This window comes from Martes martes, assembly GCF_963455335.1.
Source record: "Martes martes genome assembly, chromosome: 4".
NCBI classification, from domain to species: domain Eukaryota; kingdom Metazoa; phylum Chordata; class Mammalia; order Carnivora; family Mustelidae; genus Martes; species Martes martes.
The window spans coordinates 150,707,274-150,733,462 of record NC_137891.1 but is presented as its reverse complement, the minus strand read 5'-3'; the positions used below and the strand labels follow the sequence as shown (position 1 = coordinate 150,733,462).

The following is a 26,189-nucleotide window of genomic DNA, read 5'->3' as shown; positions in this document are numbered from 1 at the left end:
ATTCCATAACTGGAATCGTGTATTCCCCTTTCCCCTTCATCCATTTTGCTCAACCCTCCACCCTTCTCCTGTCTGGCAACCATCATTTTATTATCTGTATTACAGGCTTGATTCTGCTTTTTGTTTGTTTATTTGTGGAGTTTTTTGTTTTGTTATGTTTTTAAATCGTAAGTGGAGTCATGTGGTATTTGTCTTTCTCAGTTGGGCTTATTTCACTTAGCGTATTATAACCTCTAGGTTCATCCATGGTGTCTCAAATGGCACAATCTCATCCTTTTTATGGCTGTGTAATATTCCTCTGTGTGTGTCTGTGTGTGTGTGTGTGTGTGTGTGTACACCACATTTTCTTTCATTATTCACCTGTTAATGGGTACAGGTTGCTTCCATATCTTGGCTATTGTAAATAATGCTGCAGTAAGCCTTAGAGGTGTGTGTATCTTTCTGAATTAGTGTTTGTAACACTTGTTATTTCCTGTCATTTTGACTTTAGCCATTCTGTCTGGTGTAAGGTGATACCATTGTGGTTTTGATTTGCATTTTGATGATTCATGACATTGAGCACCTCTTCATCTGTCTGTTGGCCATCTGTACTTCTTTGGAAAACGTTTATTCAGTCCTCTGACGCCCCCCCCCCTTCTTTCTCTGCCCCTTTTTAATTCAGATTTTTTTTTTTTTTTTTTTTTTGGTATTGAGTTGTAGAAGTTCTCTATATTATGAATATTAAGCCTTCATTGGACATATCATTTGCAGATATCTTCTCCCATTTTGTTTTGTCGATAGCTTCCTTCGCTGTGGAAAAGCTTTTGATTTTGATGTAATCCCTATTGTTTATTTTTGCCTTTGTTTGCCTTGCCTCAGGGAGACACATCTAGAAGAACATGCTACAGCCGATGTCAGAGAAATTCCTGCCTGTGCTCTTTTCTAGGATTTTTATGGTTTCAAGTCTCACATTAGATCTTCAATCCATTTTTGAGTGTATTTTTGTGTATAGTGTTAGAAAGTGTTCCAGTTTCATCTTTTACATGCAGCTGCCCAGCCTTCCCAGCGCCTTTTATTGGAGAGACTGTCTTTTCCCCATTGCATAATCTTGCTTTAGGTTGTTTCCAGGATTTTCCCATTACAAACAGTACTTAGTGAATATCCTTGTACAAGCACTTTATTTTTTTTAAAGATTTTATTTATTTGACAGAGAGAGAGATCACAAGTAGGCAGAGAGGCAGGCAGAGAGAGAGAGAGAGGGAAGCAGGCCCCCTGCTGAGCAGAGAGCCCAATGCGGGACTTGATTCCAGGACTCCGGGATCATGACCTGAGCCAAAGGCAGAGGCTTAACCCACTGAGCCACCCAGGCGCCCTGTAGAAGCACTTCTGGCACATATATTTTTTTAAGGTTAAATGTATCATTCTTTCACATTTTTGTCATTTTATAAGCAAAAAAAGATACTTCATTTTAACATGTATTCTCTTTATTTAGACTATGGCCTTTATTTTTTTCTGTAATTTACAGGCATACTATCAGTGTTAGTATTAGATTTATTTCTTGTTTGAAAACTGATCAGTTTTATGTTGAGATCAATCAAAGGAAAACTTCGTGCTTTTGTCCCTGTTATGCCTTGAGGAAGTAGGAGGTGAGCCCCTGTTTATTGCTCCACAGATTTCTTTCCTAGACAGGACTTTCCTCCTGTCCTGTAATAATGAAAATTACCTTGTGACTTTAGCCCATTTTGAAATTTGAATTAGTAAAGATGCTGATACTGTTACTTTGTTCTTTAATATTTAACAGCTTGGGCCGCTGTCTTCTGAATTTGAAACAAAGCAAAAATAGCTCTTATTTGAAGTTCTTGGGAAAATACAAGTAATTTGAATAATGAGCTTGAAATGTTTGGCTTTTTTCTGTATTTCATTACTTGTATCATCTTTTGTTCATTTTAAAAATAGTACCTGTGTTTTCTTTTTTCTTTCGTTTTGTTTTGTTTTTAATATAAAAGAATACTCTAGGGGCGTCTGGGCGGCTCAGTGGGTTAAAGCCTCTGCCTTCGGCTCAGGTCATGATCCCAGAGTCCTGGGATCGAGCCCCACATCGGGCTCTCTGCTCCGCGGAGAGCCTGCTTCCTCCTCTCTCTGCCTGCCTCCCTGCCTACTTGTGATCTCTCTCTCTCTCTCTCTGTGTCAAATAAATAAATAAAATCTTTAAAAAAAAAAAAAAAATACTCTAGGAGACCCGGGTGACTCAGTCAGTTAAGCATCCGACTCTTGATTTCGGCTCAGGTCATGATCTCAGGGTCTTGAGACAGAGCCCTGCATCGGGCACATTTGGTTGGTGTGGGGCCTACTTAAGATTCTTACTCTCCCTGGGGCTCCTAGGTGGCTCAGTCTGGGATTGAGCCCCTTGTCAGGCTCCCTGCTCAGCAGAGAGCCTGCTTCTCACCTGCAGATCTGCTTACTTGTGCTCTCTCTGTCAAATAAATAAATATTATAAATAAATAAATAAAGATTCTCGCTCTCCCTGTCTCTCTCCCTCTTTCTCTCTCTCTCAAAAAAAACAAAAAAAAAACAAAAAAAAAAGAAAAAAAGGCTACTTTGGTTTCTCTTCAGATTATATAAAATCTTTCACCTTTTACTAAAGAAAGGATTATGTCAGCTTGGAAACACAGTCAAAGTTGTCTGTTTAGAGATACATAAAATCAGTTACAAACTTTGAAAAAGTAGGTATTCTTCCTGTGTACATTTAGGATAATTATAAATAATTTAGGATATAAATTATTTCAGAAGATAACTTTTAAAACACAGCATTTTAGAGTAGGTGTATTTAAAGGACTTTTAGAAATGAAATTGACATGTGATTTATTTCTTGCTTTCTTTCCAACCTAATTTCTTCTTCACCTTTCCTTAACTCTCTATCTGATACAAAAAAGAAAGTAACAACTGAGGAAAAAAAATAATATTGTTTGTTCTTATAAGGAAAACTCAGTTTTTTGTGTTTGTTTGTTTTTTTGTTTTTTTGTTTTTTTTAGTCCCAAACTCATTTTCTTCTTGGACACATTTTTAATTGTGTGATCACCTGGAGTGTTTGCGTGTTACTTAATCATTTTTAATTCCTGGGTGGTTTGGAGGCTTTATTATTATTATTATTATTGCCTCTTTCAGTAAGAGAAAGTCTCTTTCCAGTTTTACTGCCAGTATTGCAGGGGGCGGGGAATTTAAAGTTATTTGCTAAGATGAACTATTTTTGGAATTTCCACAGTAAGATTACCTTTTTTGGTGCAAACTTTTTCTGTTATGTTTTTAAAATATCTTTGTGAACGTGACAACTAAATGTGGCAGGTGGATGTGCTTTTTCTCTAACTGTTGACACAAGAATGGGCTAACAATCCATGGGTGACTGTGGATTCATTTTTGTTGCTGCTGTTTCTCAACTTCTATAACTGTGGCCTGGTTTTTAGATTACCAGCATTGACTTAATTAAATTTAATCTCTGTCATGCATCTATAGCAGATTGGCATAAATTGCCAAGAGCCTGTAGATGCTCTCTCTGTAAACACTTGTTGAATTAATCTCAGTCGTCCTCCATGGTTTGATACTTTTATTGTTTGTTACTAGACAGTGAATCATGATCACAGAGATTAGATAGTAGTCTTTCTGTGGATCTCTTTTAATTTCCGTTTCCTTAGACTGCTTAGGTATAGAAAGATGATTTTTCTAGTCCTTTCCTTTTCCACATTCTTCCCATAGTAGACCTCTGTTTTTCTCTGCCCCTGAGCCCCAGGCACCTGACTTTGACGTAGGTAGAAAAGAAGTAAGGAGTTTGGATGGTGAGTGCTAGGGTTGTGTGTGGTGCTTTTGTGTTTTCATGTGACTGCCAAAACATAATGACTAATGTGAATGTGATATCCTGGACAATATTTTAACTTTCATGTGGTCTTTGGTATTCTTTCCATTATGCATTCTCATTGTGTCTCTGCTGCATTTTTAAAATATCTGATTCTGTAGTATAAAATAGGAGGCCTGACTCTCCATTGGTATTGTATCTGTTGTGGGGCTTCTGACCCCAGAACTCACACACTGTGATTACAATTGAAAGAGCTCCCTTTCTAATTATGGATATTTATAAATGGGAACATAGCAGTTTTTCATTTAAAAGTCTGTGTCCCATTCTATTACGTGATTTGCCTTTTTCTTTGGCTAGGTTAAGTGTTGATTTTCTTTACAGAGAGTGTAAGGACTTCTACCAACTTAACTTTTCTTGATTTTAGAAAAGTCTGTTTTGACTCCATCTCCCTAATTTTTTTCTCTCTAGTACCAACATTGTCTCCTAATTGCAAATGTTTTTACTTCCTAGGCAGTGGGCACTCACCACCTAGTAGCAGTTTGACTTCTCCAAGCCATGTCAACTTGTCTCCAAATACTGTCCCCGAGTTCTCTTATTCTAGCAGTGAAGACGAATTCTATGATGCTGATGAATTCCATCAAAGTGGCTCATCCCCAAAGCGCTTAATAGAGTAAGTAATTGAGCTATGTATTTAAATGACTCTTGATTTTAAAAATTAATTTTATTTTGAGACTGGTGTGATTGACAGACTCCCTTATAATAAAGCTGCTTTTTTGATTGGCTTATTGATCAAAGCCAGTTCTGTGACTTTTGACTTAATTCAAATACTTTTGACTTAATTTAAATAGAATAAATTAGCATCAGCTAAAGTAATATGCCAGTATTGTTAATTGAACTCCTGACATTATTTCCATAGCGCCAACATTAGGAGAGGGTCAGATGAGAGTGAGAAAGCTAGAGAGTATTATACAAATAAGAGGGCACCATTACTTGTTTTACATTAGAATGGAGATACACAGCACTCACTAGCCAGGCACTATACTAGTGGAGGAATGATCCCGAGCTGAAAAAAGCCCCGTTCCTGCCTTCAGGGAACTTGCTGCAGGCATAATCCAGTGGGATCTGTGCTAAGCACAGAAAGCCAGGGAGCATTTTGAAGTCCTTAGAAGTGAGGGAAGGATTCACAGAGGAGGGAGAGGGTATGATTGTAAGGTAAGAATGTGAGTGAGCAGGGAGAAGGGACATGGCAGTAAGGAGGGGAAAATGGAAATGTTTTCTTGGAGATAGAACCCTTTTAAGGCAGGCCTGTAGACAAAGGGAGAGGAGTTGGGCTACTTTGTGGGAGCTGTAAGTTGTTGAATTTGGCTGTAGCATAAGTTGTTTAAAAAAAAAAAAAAAAAGATGCAGAAGGTGTTGAAAAGGGCCAGGTCATCTAAGACTCCTTTAGCCTTTTACAAAATTTGGACATTTTCTCACAAAAAATAGTAGTTGCTGGTCAGGTCTGCATTTTAGAAAAATAGACTGCCTAGATTGTGTTTAAAATTGAATGAAGTGGGGCTGCATTACAGGTAGGGAGATCAGCCTAAACGGGGTATTAAATTGAGAAATGTTAATAGCCTTAGGTAAGGTAATAGCATGGGAATGAGGGAAGCATGTGGATTCCAGGCAGATTTTGATAGATATTGATGATAGATTTTCCCTCATTAGAAGATATTTGACTGGTTTTTTATCATTGAAAAAGCTAGGTATGTTCCATTGCAAAACAAGGCTTTATATTTGGAAAGTCATTTACCTGGTAGCTGATAAGCAAAACATGCCTTGCTATAGTTGCCATGGTTAAGACTTTGGATTTTAGAATCTCAGAAAGAATAGGTTCTAAATCTGGTCTGCTTCAGAGGTGTGTGATCTTGGGCAGCTGGATAGCTCAGTTGGCAGAGCATGCAGCTCTTGATCCTTGGGGTTCTAAATTCCAGCCCCACGTTGGATATAGAGATTGCTTAAAAAAAAAAAAATTAAAAAACAACGACAACAGGGGTACCTGGGTGGCTCAGTCAGTTAAACAGCTGCCTTGGGCTCAGGTCATGATCCTGGGGTCCTTGGATCAAGCCCCATGTCGGGCTCCCTGCTCCGTGGAGAGCCTGCTTCTTCTCCCTCTCCGCTCTTCCTGCTTTTGTGCACTCGCTCGCTCTCAAATAAATAAGTCTTCAAAAAAAACAACAAAGGTGTGTGATCTTAGTCAAGTTATTTAACCTATTTAATCCTCAGTTTCCTCATTTGTAAAACATGGATAAATAATAGTTTAAACTTCAAGGGGTCATTGTGAATATTTAAATGAGAATAAGGTCAGTCAAGTGCTTAATAAAGTATCTGGCATTAAGCACTCACATATATGGAAAGCAAATTAATATTTATTTGCTTTAATGTTACTTGTGTTTATTGTAGATACAATTGGCTTAATTTTTGTTGGGCCTTTTTTTCCAACTCTGCTGCTTTCTCAGGAGTTGGTATTATTGTTACAGCTTGAGGTTTGCTTTGCAGGATGGTGCAAATTTGGAAATGATTATATGTGAATTTGTAAGCCCAGTACATCAGCCACCCAGCCAGTCCTTAGGCCTCATATCTTGGTTTCTTTTAATGAGAAATTCTGTATAGGACTCTGGTTTTTTCTTCCTTCCTTTTTTTTTTTTTTTAAGATTTTATTTTATTTATTTGACAGAGAGAAATCACAAGTAGGCAGAGAGGCAGGCAAAGAGAGAGAGGGAAGCAGGCTCCCTGCTGAGCAAAGAGCTGGTTGCGGGGCTTGATTTCAGGACCCTGAGATCATGACCTGAGCTGAAGGCAGAGGCTTAACCCACTGAGCCACCCAGGCACCCCCTAGTTTTCTCAAGTGTACACATGAACTGAGAAATACAGTATTCCTATACAATTGGATCTGTTCAAAATCTCAAAATTTGTAAGGAAATAATGGACTGGTTCAATAAGTTTTGTGTCTTAGTGGATTAAATTCAGTTTTTGAATGTGGGAAAAAGTGAACTATCTGTGATATAGGTGTGATACAGTGACTGGTAAGCCATGAGACTAAAGGAAGAGAGGTTTGAACTCACAACTCAAGACCAGTTTAGCAGAAAGGCTTGGTTTAGCATCTTGGTTTCTTAATGGTATATGGGGGGAAATAAACTATTGAGAAACCATTATTAGCAGTTTGCTAGTAGGAATTAGCTTTAACTTTGAATTTTTTTTTTTTTTAATGATAGTGGGGTTAAAAGGAAATAAGCATTTGGAAGAAAATTCTGATAAAACTTACTATTATTGATTTTTGATGTTTCCAAGCAAGTTTTCTTTAAACAGAACCAAAAATGATATATTGAACATTAGGTGTTATGCTAAACAGAGTACAATTGAATATCAAAACGGATTCATCTGTCCTCCAGAAGCATAAAACCATATTCAGGAAAGCTTGTAGTATCCGAGTCTGGCCCCAGTTTCAAGGGGTTCTCCTGAAATTTTTATGAAATAGGAAATTTTAAAATACTTAGTTGTTGCACATGTAATAGGCATGTCTGCAGAGTCACTGGTAGGCTCGTGGGCTTTTCTGTTTTCTCCTTGTAAGCTTCCTTCTCTTTTCTCTCCTGGTACCCATCCCATGACAAATACACAATTGTTGAACCTCCCATTTGAAGGGGCCCAGAGTTAAATTCTGTGTCCAGCTAACCACTGGATTCCTTTTCTCCCTCAATTTTATGCTCTCCTTGTATGCCCTAATCTGGATTCCCGAACTGGTAGGGACTGCAGATGTTTTATTTGACCAGCAGAGTGTTTGTTGACTTTTGGGGGGTGGTGTTTTGTTTTGTTTATTATTTTTTTTTTTAAAAGATTTTATTCATTTGTCAGAGGGAGAGAGTATAAGCAGGGGGAGCAACAGGCAGAGGGAAAAGCAGGCTCCCCGCTGAGTGAGGAGCCCAGTGTGGGACTCAGTCCCAGGACCCTGGGATCATGGCCCAGGTTGAGGTAGACACTCAACTGAGTGAGCCCTTCAAATTGAATATGTTGTCTCCAGATCTTTATTCCTTAAAATCTAGCCTAGTTCACAGTATTTATGGTCTCTGCCTGATCTTGATGGGCATTGAGCCTGCGACACCTGCTGGTTATCAGCTGCTACTACTTGTTTTTTTATTCTGGGGTCAAGTTTCTGTCTACTGTTTTTCGGTCTCTGAAGGAAGAGAACGTGTAAGTGTTTTCATTGCTCACTTTTTAAAGACCAGCAGTACTGATAGCTTCTATGTGAACTATGTCACTGAACGGTATGGTTGCACACAATTATAAACTAGATGGAAGTCCACATTGGAAAGAACTTGTGCTTTGGAGCCAGACGTGCATTTGAAATGGCTCCACTGCTTACCAGCTGTGTGACCTCAGGCTGGTCACTGAACCTCTGAGCTGAGCATCCATGTATGAGGAGAATAATCATATCTACCTTATACAGTTGTTATGTAGGTTAAATTGTTACGGAGATAAAGACACAGCATTTGACACATACCTAAGTACTCAGTAAGACTTTGGATTCTGTTATAATTCAGTTCAGCCTTCACATTTTTTGGTTTAGTTTATGATATTATGATTACGTACTATACAAATTAGTCCACTGCAGATAAACCTTTCATGTATGTGTATCATTTTTATCGATGTTGCTGATATTTTTTAATGCATTCTTTCAGTTCTTTGTCCTGATCGAGGTAAATTATGATATCACCTTTTTCATTTTGAGCTTTATTGAGCATTTCATTTGGCCCAAACATGGTTTCTAACCTGAGTAAAAAAGAAAAGCACAGCATAGATCTGACCTTCGGAATTGCATCTAAAATAAGATACATGTTTTAAAGAATTTGGGGGTTTTGGTGAATGGATTTAAAAGATTGACTCTATTTTGATGATATATCAAGGAGCCACAAAACATACAGCTCTTTTATTTAATGATAATTTGATCTCTCTTAACATTGGCTTTCAAAACTGATGAGGTAGACATTAGTTATAGTACCTTGTGATGTATACTATTATCAAAGAAGCAATATTTAGTTACCTAAGGATTTTTGAAAAATAGTTAAAAGAAGGTAAGTAACCAGGACAAACTATGTTTAAATTAGAATACATATTGATCTAATATTTTAATATTAGAATGTTCTAGTATTTTAATGTTCTAATATACGTGGAGCACAGATTTTTTGGGGTAGGGAAAACTATTCTCTACAGTACTACAGTGGTGGATTTGGCAAAGTTCATAGAATGTCCACCACCGAGAGTGAACCCTAATGTAAACTGTGGACTTTGAGTCAGAGAATGATGTGCTGCTGTAGGTTCATGAGTTGTTACTAGTGTACCACTTTGGTGCAGAATGGTGATAGTATGGGAGAGATGTTGTACATGTATGGGGAAAAAGGATACATGGGAATTCTGTACTTCCTACTTAGTTTTGCTAAAAAAAAAACAAACCAGGATTTATTATTAAATAAAAAACCAAGAGAAGGTACGTAATTAGGGCAAAGCGTGTTTAAATTAGAGTATATAATAGGCTTTACATCCATAAATTTTTCACAAAAACTGGTTATATGGGTAATATTTTGTGTGAAAAATTTGGCTTTCTTTTTACACTTAAGTAAACTGTATGCCTTTGATTATTTTATTAATATACAAGTAATCCTGGGTGAGTTACGATTACAGGTACACTAAGAGAGGAAGCTTTGTTTAAACCTGTTAATTAGCTCATAATTTCAGTTATCATAAATTTACTTTTAAAAAAATACCGTGCTTTTTTATTTTGTAATTTCAAATACAGTTTTTAAATGACTGGGAAGAATGTTAAATACCATTGTGGGCTTTTATCAAAGGATCTCAAAAATACAGATACAACATCTTTTGAGACTTAAGTAATAGACTTGGCAATTTTTCAGGTTCTAGAAATTGTTGCAGAGAAGTAATATGTAATTTTATGCAAAGTAATGTGACAAGAAAATGAACTCTAAGTTTTAAACTTAGTTGCAGAAGCAAAACTCTTACTAATTTTTGATGACCTTTCAGCATGGCTTGGTTGAGCACACACTATGCAAAAAGCACAAGACAAGAAACAGTCAACACACTTTACAGTTTACAGTCTCAGAATGAGGGTGACAGGGAGTTGGAAAGTGTGTATGTGTGTGTGTGTGTGACCAGCTCACTGTAAGTCTAGCTTGTTTCTGTCATCTGTGTGCCTATATTGGTTTCAGATAGCTTTATAGGTTAATGTCTTACTAGGACTGAATTGCTTTCTTAAAAGGCTTAAGAAGATAATTACTGCTTTTTTTTTTTTTAAGTTCCTCTGGATCTGCCTCAGTCTTGACACACAGCAGTTCAGGAAATAGTCTAAAGCGCCCAGATACCACGGAGTCACTTAATTCTTCCATGTCCAATGGAACAAGTGATGCTGGTAAGTGACCTTGGAGAATTTAACTCTTTTTTTTTTTTTTTTAAGATTTTATTTATTTACTTGACACAGAGAAATGTAGGGGGAGTGGGAGAGGGAGGAGCTGTCTTCCTGCTGAGCAGGGAGCCTGATGAGGGGCTCAATCCCAGGATGACCAGAGCTGAAGGCAGACGCTTAACTGACCGAGCCACCCGGGTACCCCAAATTTAACTCTTTCTCTTAAAAACATCTGTTTGGAAAAAAAGATTTGTAGCACTGGTAGCATCCACATATTGGCCCAATTTAATACCAGTCTAAGCAGATCTGTTTTATTTTAGACCTTTTCGACTCACATGATGATAGAGATGATGAAGGGGAGGCAGGGTCGGTGGAAGAGCACAAAAGCGTTATCATGCATCTCTTGTCACAGGTTAGGCTTGGAATGGATCTTACTAAGGTAAGAATTAAATTTGGCATTTGCTGTACGTCTTAACGTGTACATGTGGATTCTCAGTGATTGTACAGTGAATGTGGCTTGCAAATGTAGCATAATGACATAACCTCTATTACACTTGTGGTTTAATATGTATGTAGATGAATAAACTGAGAATTTTTATAAATGGATAAAATATGTAAACTAGAATTCATAGAAATATAGTATATGCGGATAATATGAATTAGATTTGGGCTTTCTTGGGAGCAAACAAGCAATAATGTTGAGTTTGATTAGTAGTTACGGATAAAACCTTAAGCAGTATAGTGTGCCCAGAATCAAAACGAAAAGAGTTCTGAAATCTTGGGCTTAGAGGACCTGTGTTTGCGTCCTTTGTCTGCTATCACCAAGCCATGTAACCTTGAGCAGTCCCTTCCTCTGTGATCTTTATGTTTCTCATGTAAGATGGACATACAGTGGCCACTTCACAGGGTTGTTAAGGATTGGAACAGGTAGTAAATGAGAAATGGTATGACACACAATGAGCCACACAATGAATTTGAATTTGAATTTAAACTTAGTTCTCTGAACAGAATGCCCTGTTAAGTTAGGAGACTAGAATATATGGGTGCCTATTATATATCTCACCACTGTGCTGGAAACTCATCCTTGTACTTAATTCTCGCAGCTCTGCAGAGGTGTTACTGTTAAGATTTTATGGATGAGAAAACTAAAACTCATAGAGGCTGAGTAACTCGGCTGAGTCCTAGTAACTGGCAAAACTGAGATTCTAATATGGTCTGTGATCTCAAAATCCAATCTTTTTACTGCCGTGTCTCATCTTAAAGACCTGAGCTGCAGTAACTTTCATCTTGGTTAGATTATTATTCTGTCTGGCTTTAGAAAGTTAATAAAATTTAGGATTCTCACTTTTGTTATGACCAAATCAAATACAGTGCTAGATAGTCTTTGACACCAGTCAGCTTTATTTTGGTTTTGGATTTAGAGGGCTATCGAGGAAAAAAAACTAATCCGTAATACTTTCTAATAAGTGTCTATAATCAAACCCTTTACCTCAAATCTGAGAACAGAAACACAAGGCTAGCATTTATTTGTGGAATCCAGCATACTTGGCAGGAATGTTCTAGGTTTGTCCCAGAACTTTCTCAGTGATCATTAGATTGCATTTAATAGAGCAGAATTATAACTTCAGATCTGTAAATTAGAGCTTAATTTTAGATGTTGACATCTAAATATTTCTATTCTGTATCTTCCACCATGGTTGGTTTTGGTCTTTAGTAATGGAAGACTCATCAGAAGATAACTTGAACAATATCAGGTTTATTAGCTCATACAATGAGAAGGCTAGAAGTAGAGTAGTTGTGGGACTGATTAATTCAATCAGTTGTGTGTTAGAAAGAAACTCTCTGTTCTTCCATATTGACTTTCACATTCAGGCTTGTCTCCTTGTCATTGCAAAATGGGTGTCACAGTTCCAGTCATGCCATCCTTAGGCAAATAATGTCAAGAGGCAGAAAAATAATTTCTTTTCATGGATTTGTTGTTGTTGTTAGGGAAGGATGGTCTTCTCCTGAAGTGGCCCCTCAGACTTCCTTTTTTTTTTTTCTTTTTGACAGAGAGAGTTCATAAGTAGGCAGAGCAGCAAGCGGTGGGAGGGGGGTGGCGGGGGGGAGTAGGCTCCCTGCTAAGCAGAGAGCCCAACGCGGGGCTTGATCCCAGGACCCTGAGACCATGACCTGAGCGAAGGCAGAGGCTCTACCCACTGAGCCACCCAGGCACCCAGACTTCCTTTTTTTTTTTTTTTTTAAAGATTTTATTTTTTTATTTGACAGAGAGCACAAGCAGGGGGAGCAGCAAACACTTAACCAACTGAGCTACACAGGCCTCCCAGCCCCTCAGACTTTCAGTTGAATCTCATTGGCCAGAGCTATGTGTGTGCCCACACCTGAGCCAGTCACTAGCAAGGGAGGTTAAATGATATAGATTAATTCACATTCACCCTGTGAGATCTGTGACCCTCACGGCTGCCTAGAGCCTGAACCTGAACTGAATCAGAATTCTGTTACTAAGGATGAAGCAGGGATGTGCATAGGCAACTGAAAGTGTCTGCCATAATCAGTTTTGTAAATCTTGCCTCACATAATTTTCTCTGCCTGATAATCTATATTTGGTCCATAGCCACTATAAGTTTATTATATTATGAAAGATATAATAATTTTTTTTTACCAAAAATGTTAAAAATTAGCTATTTTAGAAATCTTTACTGGCACAAAGGGCTGTGATTGCCAACAGATTCTGAAATCTTGATGCCTTTATGCATTCCAGAGTATTACAATAATACAATAATTTTTTTATGTTCACTGTATAAGTACATCATTAGTTTTTGATGTAGTGTTCAATGATTCATTAGTTGGTATAACACCTAGTGCTCATCACAACACGTGTCCTCCTTAATACCTATCACTTGGTTGCCCCATTCCCTCCACCCCTCTTCTGTAATCCTCAGTTTGTTTCCCGGAGTCCAGAGCCTCTCATGGTTTGTAACTCCCTCTCTGATTTTTTTCCCAGTGCATTTCCCCTCCCTTCCCCTAAGGTCCTCTGTTCTGTTCCTTATGTTCCACATTTAAGTTGAAACCATATGACAGTTGTCTCTCTCTGCTTGACAGTGCCATAAATTTTTATCTCATTCTCCTATTTATAAAATGTATCTTCTCACCTCAGATACTTTTTAAAGTTATTTCCCAAGCACTTTGTGGTGTTTGGAAGTACTATAAAGTCACATCCCATTTACCTCACTTGGTCTTCAAAGTAGTTCTTTTTTTTTTTTTTTTTTTCTTTAGAGTAGCTCTAAGATATAAGTAGGGCATGGGATTATCCTCCTTTTACACAAACTTAGGGATGTCGAGTTCATTTTCCAGGGCCCCCTTACATGAAGTGGCAGCAAAAGTAAGTACTTAAACCCAGGTCGACGACAATCTAGCCCTGTTCCATTTACTTGACGTGATGGCTGGTATCAGTGTAGTGCTAAAAACATTGAAGGTGATCTGTTGAATGGGAGTTTTCAGGAAAAATTTTTAAGTAGGGAGGAAAAAAATCTTTTACTACATATCAAATTTTGGGTTTTGGCCATTTCTTCTTTTTGAATTGCCTGTTCAGTTCTTTTGTCCATTTTTCCATTTTTCTGCTGGTAATAGTTATCTTTTCTTTTAAGAGCTCTTTATATATTAAAAGTATTTACTTCTGGGGTGCCTCACTGGCTGAGTCGTTTCAGCATCCAACTCTTGATTTTGGCCTGCTCATTATCTCAGGGTCATGAGATTGAGTTCTCTGTCTGGATCTGTGCCGTGGGTGGAGCCTGCTTGGTTTCTCTCTTTCCCTCTCAAAAAAAAAAAAAAAAAAGTACCCCTGTTTTGTTATTCAGCATTCTTTCTTGGCATTTTTAATTTCTCTGTTGAAGAGTTGTAAGTTCATTGCACAAAGTCAGCACGTAAGCTTACCTACCAGTCTAACCATATTAGATTATGAACATACATAGGAAGGAAACATACATAGGAAACAGTTTACTTAAAATGTGAACCCTGGAGTCTTACTATAAACATTCTAAATGTTAGAGCCACAGTGTCCTTTTCTAAGCTGTGTTCCTTCGATCAGTCTCTTATGTAGTCTTTATATACCCAGCCACAGTGGTCCACTGGTCATTCCCTGTCACAGGTATTTCCTTTCTCTGCCTTTTTCCCCCCCTGCCCCATGTCCATGTCTTGTTCCTCTGTTTTCTCCTCTGTTAGAGCCATATTCTTATCTAAGGCTTTTCTCCAGTGCCACCTCAGTGAATCATTTCCCAGCTCTGCCTTCATTCTGATCCCCCAGCAGAACATGATCTTTCCCTCTCCTGAACTTCCAGGATACTTTGAACATCTCTTGTATATTTGTCACATTCCATCTAAAGATTTTTTTTCCTTTTTTTTTTTTTTTTTTAGATTTATTTCTTCAGAGAGGGTACATGCATGTGCTGAGCAGGGGGAAGGTTAGAAAGGGAGGGAAGGGGGAAGAATCTCATGCAGACTCTGTGCTGAGCATGGAACCTGATGCAGGGCTTGATCCCACAACTCTGAGATCATGACCTGAGCCAAAACCAAGGGTTAGGTACTTAACTGACCGAGCCACCCAGGCGCCCCAGTATTCCCCCAGTATTCCACCTAAAATTTAAGTACTGATGGTATTCTCTCATCCTTACCTTTGCCTTGTCCACAACATTTAACACAGGATCTTGAATATAGTAGATGCACAGTAATTACTAAATTTAAGAAAATTTTTGTTCACTGTGGTGCTCCATAATGATAATCTGATAGACATTTCAAAAACTGTTCTTTCATTTCCTAATGAAATGCTTCTCTTTTTAATTGATTGTTCCTAATCTTTCTCATTCCTTCTTTCTGTATTCCAGTTTACTATTTTTTCCTCCTCTGCCACATTCCTAGGCCCTCAACATTTTTCTTCCTGGGGTCAGCCCCGTGGTAGAAAGAGTTCAGATGGATTCCCATCTTTTATTCTCTTATTTATTCCTTTAGTGGTAATTTAAAAATCTCTTGCTGTGTAATAGTAGTCATGAATGCATGTGTAAATGTAGTCCTCTCATTCTAGGAGATCATTTATTTGAGAAGACAGTTGCATAAGTAGGTAAATTGCCTAATACAACTAATGATCATAGAGAAGCAGCATTAGAAAGTGCAGAGATCCAGTACAGAATTCCACATCAGTACAGAGCAGTGAAAAAATTTCTCATTTTCTTTGAGCTTCATTTTTCTTGACTGTAAAATAGGGATAATAGTTTCTTCAGAACAGGATTGTTGTAAAGTAACATAATGTGTGTAGGCATCAGAGGGTAGCTACTGAGTGTCATTTGTCATGTTATTCTGATTCAGGAGCTTTAGGGAGATTGCGCGAAGAAAGTGACACCTGAACGTTCAAAATCTGTTCTTTTCCCATCTGTTGGGCAGGTTAATGGGCATTTCTGAATCAGAATAGTTTGGGAAGTGGGTATCAGAAGCATGCCTGGACAGTACGTGGTGGGTATACCATGATTAGAATGAGATTTTTGGGCTTGGGGGTTTTTGTTTTTGTGTTTTTTAAAGCAATTCAGCAATCTGTTTATCTGTAGTGGAATTTGATCCTCAAGGGTTAAATGTGTATGTTTTTCAGGTAGTTCTTCCAACGTTCATTCTTGAAAGAAGATCTCTTTTAGAAATGTATGCAGACTTTTTTGCACATCCGGACCTGTTTGTGAGGTATTTGACTGAACACTGTAGTTTCCAATTTTTAAGATGTTACTCAGTAGCTTTCCCTTTGTACAGAATAGATGGATTCCTTTTTTCCTTTTACCTTTCAGACATTTCTAGGAAAAGGCATTAAATACTTCATTTATATCAGATGCCTGTATGTTTGCTTAGGTTATATGGTAGTGATGTTGTTAAGCAATCAAGTTAGACACTAAAAAATCTTGAGAGCCCATTAATAGGTAGCCAGTACTTACAAAGCCAAGGCTGGAACTTATTTGATCCAGGGATTGGTAATCACTGTTTATACTTTATCCCAACAAAATTCAGTTATCTGAATTTAGCAAACCTTTCTGAAACACCTGGCATTTGCCAGGAAAAAAAAGTCAGTGTCTGCCCTTGAGGAGCTGGTAGTCTAGTGTCCAGATTACAAACTGACTTAAAACTTATTTTTAAATATTAGCTTGCATTAGTAGATATGTATGCAAAAGGAAAGTAAAGTTGGCACTGATTTACAAGAAGGTGAGTTCACATTGCTTTTCAGTGGTGGCAGGACATTTTTCCTTATAGCAGGGTGTCACAATCCATCTTCTCTTATTACATTCCTTGGCCTTAGACTGTGGTTTACTGGAGCCAGATACAAATCACTTGGGGGTTTCACAATGGATGGACACATTGACTAACACTGGTATACAGTTGACCCTCGAACAGTGTGGGGCTTTGGGGTGCTTACCTCCCATGTAGGCAAAAATTTATACCTTTGACTCCCCCAAAACTTCACTAATAATAGCCTACTGGGAGCCTTGCTGATAACACAAACAGTATCAACATACTTTTGTATGTTACATGTGTTATATGTTGTATTCTTACAATGAATTAAGCTTAGAGAAAAAATATTATTAAAATCATAAGGAAAAATATATTTACAGTACTTTATCAAAAAATAACCACATGTAAGAGGAATCACAGTTTAAACCTCTGTCATTCAGGTTAATTAACTGTACATTTATCAGATTCATCAAGCCAAGCACTTAAGACTAGTGTGTTTAATCATGTATATTATGTCTCAGTTTTAAAAACTCTTGGTCCTGGGTCCTCTCCGCCGGGCTTACAGTGGACCATGTGAAGGAGTGCAGCATCAGCTTGTGTCCTGTCAGAAAGCAAGACATTAAATTTTGTCTTTCTGCCTTGCAGCATTAGCGACCAGAAGGATGCCAGAGATCGAATGGTTCAGGTTGTGAAATGGTACCTCTCCGCCTTTCACGCAGGAAGAAAAGGATCGGTTGCCAAAAAGCCATACAACCCCATTTTAGGCGAAATCTTTCAGTGTCACTGGACATTGCCAAATGATACTGAAGAGAACACAGTGAGTTCTGCACTGATGTTTTTAGTGATACTGAATTGCATACTGATTCAAGATTTTATTTTATTTGGGGGCAGATAATAATGCTAAAGGTAGTAATCAAAAGATGCACAGCACCCCCAGAGGAACAGAATTGTTGCGTCAACATCCTCTAGGTAATAGCAGGAAAGGAGTGGCATGAGGTGAGATTCAGAGATCATGTCATGCAAGACCTTGTGGGCTGTAATGGAAATTTTGTGGCTTACCAGGATTGCATTTTTGTTTTAAAAAAATCACTGTAATGATTTTGTGAAAAATAAATCAGAAAGGGGCAAAAATAGAAGCAAGAATATAGCTGAGGAAGTTTTGGCATTATTCCAGAAGATTTGTTGTTGATTCACACTATATTGTGGAGGTAGTACTTATAGGTGGCCAGGGGAGGTAAAAGAAAGGTGACAGATGAACCCTTCATGTGGGCTTCAGCAGTTCGTTGATGACATTTACAAAAAAGGAAAAAAAAATCAGATTTGGAGAAGGAAAAATCAAGAACTCTAATTGGACATAGAAAGTATGAGTTACACATACATGTAAGTGGAGTTGTCAGGTAGGGAGTCAGAATTTTTAAGAGTCGAGTTAAAGGGAGAAGTCTAGGATAGAAATGGGGCTTTTAGAGATTTCAGTATATTTAGATGGCATTTAAAGCACTGGAACCAGGTACACTTAGCTAGTAAGACAGCATGCCTGGAGAAGAGTAGATAACGCAGACCTGAGTTCTTAGGACCCCAACATCTAGAGATTGGTTTGAGGAAGATGTTGAATAAGGAAGACTCAAGCAAATGTAGAGAGTCCCTAGCCCATAGTGCCTGGCACATAATGGCCTCTGAGCAAACCATGAACTCTCCATCTCTCCCTTTCTTTGTGATTCATTACATGTGGTCCTTACTGAAGACAAGGCAGTATAATGTGTCTGTTCTTAACTCATTTGGCAGACTGATAAGTGACTGTCATCTGTGTCATGCTTGGCCCTGGGTTGGGCACTTAATGCTTGCCTTCAAGGATGTGTTGGTCAGGGAGGACTAGTGAAGGGAGACAGACACAAAGCTGTAATTCTAGTAGTGAAATTCAGTACCATAATAAAAGTTACGTATAAGGTGGTTTGGGCATGTGGAGGAGGGAATAGTTAACCACCATGGGAGGCGCAGAGACTTCAATTGTTAGATTATCCACAGTGTCACTTCTGTTTCCACGCCAAAAGAAAATGTTATATTTGCTTACAGGAGCTAGTTTCAGAAGGACCAGTTCCCTGGGTTTCCAAAAACTGTGTGACATTTGTGGCTGAACAGGTTTCCCATCATCCACCCAGTAAGTTACAGAGTTCCTTTGCACCATCCATTCTCAAACTGTTTTGTCTAAAGAGGGTCATTAAAAGCTCCAAAGCTGGGGCACCTGGGTGACTCGGTAGAGCATGCAATTCTTGATCTCAGAGTTGGGCATGGACCTACTTTAAAAAAATAATAAAAAACACAAAAGTTCCATAGCTGAGTTCACTATAGTATGGATTTTACGGCTTTTTATCCTTATAGCTTTCTAACCTTATGAAGATTGGTTCCTCCTCTTTCTTGTGTAAGTGCCAGATTCTGTTCCATTGATTAGCTGTGTGTAAAAAGCAGGGATGTGGGAAACTAACTTGTCCTTCTAAAATCACGTATAATGAGCTGTGCTATAGAGACCTCAGCAATTTTGAGTTTATATAAATGAGATGTACTTTCTACACAGTGTGATCTTGACATAGTGGAGAGAATGCATATCTTTAATGTCTTATTTGCTTAACAATGTTAAAACTAGAAATAGTGGATGGGCCCAGCTTGGGATGGGGCAAGAACATGCTTGCTGACCAGAAGATTTTAAGCCTCCATGATTGCTTCCCTCATGGTTCAGGGAAGTTCCTGGCAGAATGGTCCTAAGTTGTGCTTGCATTGGGAGAAACGGTATAAAAGGCAATTAACGTCCTTCCTGGCCTCATTTGAAGCTGTTCTTTGAGGGACACCAGGATTTTCCCCATGAAGCCTGTTCTTTCTCCGTTGAGTTGGAGAGGTGACTACAGCTGTGTAGTGCACTAATTGCAAACAATTTCTGTTCAGTTTCAGCCTTTTATGCTGAGTGTTTTAACAAGAAGATACAATTCAATGCTCATATCTGGACCAAATCAAAATTCCTTGGGATGTCGATTGGAGTGCACAACATAGGGCAGGGTAAGTCTCTGAGCATTGGGTAGACTAGAGTGTTAATAGAATTTTATTGTAATATGTGCTGGACCCTTGTCTAGTGAGGGGAAATGGCACCAAGAAAGCCAGACTGGATGTCATTGTTTGCATATAAGCATGTGTATGGGGGAGGAGAATGGGGGTGGGAGGGTGCAGGATTGATTTTTTTCCCTAAATTGAATGGAGTATCCTGGAGTATCCAGCGTCCAGACAGTAAAGCCTTATGCTCATCAGAGATTCTATCCCTTTTCTCCACAGGCTGTGTCTCGTGTCTAGATTATGACGAACATTATATTCTCACATTCCCCAATGGTTATGGAAGGCAAGTAGAGCTATATCCATTTCCTCTGATCAGCTGGCAGCAGAACCTGCTGTTCCTTAAGCTACACCCCTCTCTGTCCTCTGAACTGGCAGCCTTACCTGCACTTTTGGTTTTGCAGGTCTATCCTCACAGTGCCCTGGGTGGAACTAGGCGGAGAATGCAACATCAGTTGTTCCAAAACTGGCTATAGTGCAAATATCGTCTTCCACACTAAACCTTTCTATGGGGGCAAGAAACACAGAATTACTGCTGAGATTTTGTAGGTATTTTGTTTTTCTGCTTCTGTTCTCTTCTGCTTCTCTGAAACACTTTTCTTTTTTGTCTTGAACTGTAACTTTTATTAGGAGGAATTAACTGTTTTAATGGTTTTGTCTTTGTAAACTTGTTTCACATCCTGTATGTCTCTTCCTGAAATTCCTTATCAGAAGGAGACCTAAAATCTCAGTTTAGAACAGAAATCATTCATTGTTGGGATTTCCTTCCTAGGAACCTGAGAGGAGTCTTTTTTTTTTTTTTTTTTTTTTTTTAAGGATTTTATTTATTTATTTGTCAGAGAGAGAGAGAGAGAGCGCGAGCACAGGCAGACAGAGTGGCAGAGGGAGAAGCAGGCTCCCTGCGGAGCAAGGAGCCCGATGCGGGACTCGATCCCAGGACGCTGGGATCATGACCTGAGCCGAAGGCAGCTGCTTAACCAACTGAGCCACCCAGGCGTCCCCCTGAGAGGAGTCTTACCAGATTACCAGCTAATGCAGATCATAGATTCCTGACTCATTGGACCATGGGCCAGTCTGTATAGTAGACCCTGTGATTCCCACTGCATTGTCTCCCAAGTCTTCACAGTCCTTTTTTCTTTGCCTTTACTAGGGAAAAACAGTAACCATCACATCTTGGCTTGGTTCCATCTAGGGTCAGATGAAGACAGTTGTGCTTTCTGGGTAACAGTCAGTTGGGTGGATTCAGAATCTGCTTGGAAGAGAAGAATCTGCAGGACTTTGTCTTCCGTAAGAGGCCCTGTTAGGAATAGGGTTGCAGATGGAAGAAGATACATGACTGGTTAACCAGCTTTCCAGAGAAATAATTGGGATGGCATAATTAGCATCCAAAGAAATCTTGAGCAGGAAGGAGCATGAACACATGATGAAGTTTACCTAAAGATCAGTGTAAAATCTAAAAAATTACTGCAGTCAGAGAATATGGGCAGAGCTCAGAGAGCAGCACAAGTCACCACTGGAATTGATGGTGGAAATCAGATGTCCAGAACAAAGACATGGGTGGGCCTGCTTCTCAATGTTCCTTGAAGGTAACCAGACCAGCACCAGCAAGTCAAACTGTTTGACCTTAGGACCTCAGGATACTTTGGACCGTTTGAGCTCAGGATCCTTCCTCAGGATGAAAAACCTGGTCTCCAGTGTTACATCCTTAAGTGAGGCCTTCTCTGACCTTCATTTCAACCCTTTTGCCCTTGATCTCCATTGCTCACATAAACTCACGATAGCACTTACCAGCCAGAATCTCAGTCTAGTCTCCACAACTAGGCTGTGAACAGCTTGAGGGCAGGGACCATTCCTCATCTTTTGTGGCCCCAGTACCTCCAGCACAGGGTTCTCTTGCTCACCTCATACCCACTATTCATGGGATCTTGCATTCATTAGCATCTTGTTTAGGGGCCTCATTCTTACAGTTGGCTCAGGGAAATCCAGTCCCACTAAGCTGCTTTTACCCAAGACTTCACAGTTGCTCTTCCATGTTCTGCTCTGACCAGATTCTTTGGTAGTTTTCAGCTTAAGACTAACAGAAATGTTTCCTTTTCTGTTTAGTTCTCCAAATGATAAGAAGTCTTTTTGCTCAGTTGAAGGGGAATGGAATGGTGTAATGTATGCAAAATATGCAACAGGGGTAAGAACCTATATTCCTATATATTCCTATATTCTACACTTATTGTAGGCTACATTGTAGCCACTTTTCATCCAGAAATTTAAACACCAAGGCCAACTCTAATGCCATCTCTTCAAGGAAGTCTTCATTCCCCACCTCTTCCCCAGCAATAGTCATTTTATTTTCCCCTTTCCTCTCAGAAAACTCAGTATATGTAAAAAATATATATAAAAATATATAAATATATATATACATATGAAATATTTATATATATGAATATATTTTTTATGTATGTATAAAATAAAATAATGCTTGGCATATAGCAAATACCCAGTAAGTGACAGCTGTCTCATTAAAGTGGGTTGTATGTTTTAAGTGCTAAACTAATTAGTGTTTGTATACACAACTTGACTTTTTATAAGAAATGTATTTACTGCCTGACACCACGGATACAGAAATGAGTAAGATAGTCCTTGACTTCAAGAAACTTGGAAACAGTACCTAATTAAAGTAGGAAGAAGGTGGTATGGGATTAACAGGAGGAGCAAATGAACTGGATTTTGGACTTGGAGAATTTGAAATGTAAGAAGCACTTTGGTGTTTAACATTAGAATTAGTTGTTCATGAGTCTAACTTTCCTAAGAGATTAATATTGAGCATGTAGCACATAGCCACATTAAAAACCTCTGTTGACCTCCTACCAAGACTTAGATACACCACTAAATTTTAAGCTGAAGGTAGCATATGAAACTCACAGTCTACACATACTGTTCCCGTGTGGGATTTATTAAATCTGTTAAAGCCTTCTGGGAAGAGCTGACTTTTCCTCCTGGAACAGTTTGAACAAATAAAACATCTACCTACCTCTTGTTTTCTAGGAGAATGCAGTTTTTATAGATACCAAGAAGTTGCCTATAATTAAGAAGAAAGTGAGGAAGTTGGAAGATCAGAACGAGTATGAATCCCGCTGGTAAGAGGACTTTGCTAGAGCTCTTGTCGCAGTTCCCTTGCTAATGGCTAAGCAAAGGCAGGGCTGGGTTTTGGAGACACGATAGCAGAGCATAACAGAGCACAGACTCATCCTGAATACCTGGGTTCATATGAGCTCCACCACTTACTAGCTTTTTAACCATGACTGTCAGCTTGCCTCTCTTGGCCTTCCTTCCTAAAATGGGAGCTACCCCAGTCGATGTGAGGACTGAATGAGATAAACACATAATATATATATATATATAGTCCTTGGGATATAATAAATATTTACTATGTGCAGGCTTACCTCCATCTTTGTGGTTTATAAGAGAAGGCAGTGAGGTTCCCTATTGAGGTGTGTACAAACACCCTAAGGTCTTTTGTTGCCAAAAACTTTCTAAAAAAAATTTCATCCCTTAGTATTTGAGTATATAACTCTAAAATGACTTAAAAACCACTAGCCACAGTATCACACTTGGAAGGAACAATTCCTTAATATCATCAAAAGATCTAGTTGGTATTCAGTTTTCCAGTGGTTTCAGACATACCTTTTTCCTTTCCCATTTGCCACAGTAAAATCAGGATCTTTCAGTGGGATGAGAATCACACACTGAAGTTCTTTGTTTAGCATATTCGGGCATTTCTTAAGTGAAAGAAGAGGATCTTACAAATCATTACCCAGCTATTGTCTCTAACTTGTAAACAGTCTGCGTGGCTGGACTGCCTGCTCGTATTTGTAAGTGGATATCTATAGAAATTTGTGTTTTGCTCCTCACCACAGGGGGATCTTAGGCATGGCCACTTCTCTGGTCCTTAGGTGTCTTCTGTCGTAAAGTTACCTAGTTAATCATTTTCCAGGCCTTGAGAAGAAACCACATCTCCTACCTCCATAAGTCTCTGCCGTTCACCTCTTGATCCTTATTCTCTCTGTTCAGACTGTTTCTCCAGATTTCACTATTCAGGGGAGTTTTTCTGAAATGGTATGTCTTTGCCCTTACCTAACGCTTTTGACTTACAGTAAGGGAAACTCACACCCTAGAGAGGTGAGCTGATAAGCCCCAAAGTTGCATAGCTAGATAGAGGTACAGCCAGAAGTAAAATCCCAAGTTTCAGTTCTGTTTTCTTCTCTGTTGTCTGTACCATATATCCAGCTTTCTGCCCATCCTTTATTTTCTTCCTTTGAAACTAGCAGTGGAATCTTCTATTTCTCTGTCCATTATTCCAGTGCCTTGGTACCACTTTAAGGAAATTCAGTCTGTGAACTACACTTAAAGCCATTTGCCTTATACTTGCATTATGCTGTATTGAGTGGGGCTCTAGTCTTTCAGTCTCAAGTTTGCTAATTCCTCTGTCCATCTAATACTCTGTACCTTGACTTCTTTTCCTTTAGCCTTTGGAAGGATGTCACTTTCAACTTAAAAATCAGAGACATTGATGCAGCAACCGAAGCCAAGCATAGACTTGAAGAAAGACAAAGAGCAGAAGCTCGGGAAAGGAAGGAGAAGGAAATTCAGTGGGAGACAAGGGTAAGCTTGACTGGGGAGCCTGCCCCAACCTACCAGCTGCTACTCCCCCTGTACCCTGTGCTGTAAGTCATTCATTCATTTCAGTGAATGCTGAAGTAGCGTACCACTTCTAAATAAGCATAGTGATGAACAAGGTGAGCCCTGGTCCCTGCCTGATACTCACTTCAGTGTAATGAGGGGGAGAAGACCTAAAATAATAAAAAGTTTGATATTATTTGTAGACATACAAAGCAAGTGAGTAACTGAATTCTCCCCCTTTCTTTTACAGTTATTTCATGAAGATGGAGAATGTTGGGTTTACGATGAACCATTACTGAAACGTCTTGGTGCTGCCAAGCATTAGGTTGGGAAATGCAAAGTTTACACCTGATGACCAGGGCAATAGGCATAATTAAGCAGCAATCTTCCTTTGGGAGAACCTATTCACTCCCTTCTTATTGCAGTGGTTCCTATCTCAGGGATACTGGACTTTATGATGCAGATGAACAATTAAAGTGAGAAAAGCTTCCCTTTTTTCCTTTTCTGTGGCAGTTACAATTTTGACTTCAGTCCTGAGAAAAACTTCAGGTTTTGGAAACAAGATGTCTGCTTTTTTCCCCAAACCCCACGCTTTAAAAAGCATTTATAGATCCCGATCTTAACCCTTGCACACCTAGTATGGCTGTTAAGATACACATCTGTTCCTAGTTCATATAATCTTGGGTTCTCTACACAACACACACACACACATACATACATATATACCTGATGCCAGATTTTTCATAAATACTCCATCTACTGTAAATATTGGTTCCTCTGAGTTGTTTTAGAAACTTAGTGCAATGTATTAAAATCAAGTGTTAGGAAATTTCATGGCCTCACCTATAACAACTTTTGTTTTGGAATTGGACTATTATTAAATTGTATCTAACTCTGGACTATATTTAATTATACTCAGTGCTTCTTAAGGCTTCATAAAGTAATTTTTCCAAATTTCTTTTTATGTGTTTCTTTTATCTTGCAACCTTGAATCTAGGGGCTAAGTAGCTTTACACAAGGACTCTTCTAAAATAATGGAGGGTCCATCCTTTTTCTCAACCCTCCCTTATATTCTGTGTTCTCTGTTTATCCCCACCATGCTATTCTCCAGAGTTCCTTGAATTCTCATACAGCACACATAGGGCTCCCAACATTTTATCCAAAAATATTTTATTGCCTTAGAGTGTTTAGGAAGAGGGTTTTAGATCCCCACCACACACTGAGACAAAAAAGAATGCCACGGCAGCAAATGGCTCATTCTGAAGGGCATTACAGAACTATCTTTATTTAAAAATACATTAAAAAAAAAAAAAACCACACACATGTATTAGCACCTAGCATTTAGGCACTAAAACATCAGTTACACAGGGCACCTCAAGGTTCTCCATCTGAGAGAACCAGGACAGGCCAGGTCTTCTCAGACTGCTTCTGCAAATTTTTTGGTAACACTTGGCACACCCTGCTACTTTCTCTCTGCCAGCTGCTATAGTAACCCTTGGTTTGTTAGTCATAATGTGGGAGATACGAGGTATAAATCAAATTCTATGATGGCAGTGCAAAAAATTCAATGGCACTAGTAGTAGTGTAACTTCATAAAATACGAACACATTTTTAAATACACAATGCTTCAGGCCAACGAGACTGCAGTTTATTTGACTATTTTATGGTAGGGGAGAAGGTTAAGTGTTGATGTGAAAGCCCTGATATCAGTAATGGGGATGGTAGAGTCTACCAGCAGAGGAGAGGATGGCAGGTAGGTTAGCTGCATCACTTCACAGGAAGAGTTTGAATCCTCACCAGAAGGGGAACCATCCTCTTCTAGCTCATACTTCCCAAATCCAACAACCTGAAAGAAGCCAAAGACTTGAGGTGAGAAACATGCTGACC

The 26,189-nt window shown here is 38.8% G+C and overlaps 2 protein-coding genes across 16 annotated transcripts in view; one reads left to right on the top strand and one right to left on the bottom strand.

Annotated features, from left to right (window-relative positions):
• The window catches only part of OSBPL9 (oxysterol binding protein like 9), a gene marked incomplete at its 5' end in the record, with an annotated part of 170,156 nt that overhangs the window by 142,377 nt on the left and 1,590 nt on the right, over nucleotides 1-26,189 (top strand). For 9 of the 13 annotated variants that reach the window (XM_080802614.1, XM_080802612.1, XM_080802613.1 and 6 more), the window contains 13 exons: nucleotides 4,337-4,496; nucleotides 10,171-10,283; nucleotides 10,598-10,716; nucleotides 15,913-15,998; nucleotides 17,181-17,352; nucleotides 18,606-18,690; nucleotides 19,470-19,580; nucleotides 19,851-19,914; nucleotides 20,033-20,173; nucleotides 21,732-21,810; nucleotides 22,668-22,759; nucleotides 24,149-24,284; nucleotides 24,553-24,793. In XM_080802614.1, the coding sequence (XP_080658740.1) occupies nucleotides 4,337-4,496; nucleotides 10,171-10,283; nucleotides 10,598-10,716; nucleotides 15,913-15,998; nucleotides 17,181-17,352; nucleotides 18,606-18,690; nucleotides 19,470-19,580; nucleotides 19,851-19,914; nucleotides 20,033-20,173; nucleotides 21,732-21,810; nucleotides 22,668-22,759; nucleotides 24,149-24,284; nucleotides 24,553-24,627 (1,433 nt within the window). In that variant the 3' untranslated portion in view covers nucleotides 24,628-24,793. Of the gene's footprint in view, nucleotides 1-4,336; nucleotides 4,497-10,170; nucleotides 10,284-10,597; nucleotides 10,717-15,912; nucleotides 15,999-17,180; nucleotides 17,353-18,605; nucleotides 18,691-19,469; nucleotides 19,581-19,850; nucleotides 19,915-20,032; nucleotides 20,174-21,731; nucleotides 21,811-22,667; nucleotides 22,760-24,148; nucleotides 24,285-24,552; nucleotides 24,794-26,189 lie in introns of those variants that run through there. The other 4 variants (XM_080802615.1, XM_080802611.1, XM_080802617.1 and 1 more) reach the window with 1 other exon arrangement.
• NRDC (nardilysin convertase) overlaps nucleotides 25,557-26,189 on the bottom strand; it is a 108,674-nt gene continuing 108,041 nt past the window's right edge. For all 3 annotated transcript variants that reach the window (XM_080802605.1, XM_080802604.1, XM_080802603.1), the window contains one exon: nucleotides 25,557-26,148. In XM_080802605.1, coding sequence (XP_080658731.1) covers nucleotides 25,951-26,148 — 198 coding nt within the window. In that variant the 3' untranslated portion in view covers nucleotides 25,557-25,950. The remainder of the gene's footprint in view (nucleotides 26,149-26,189) is intronic.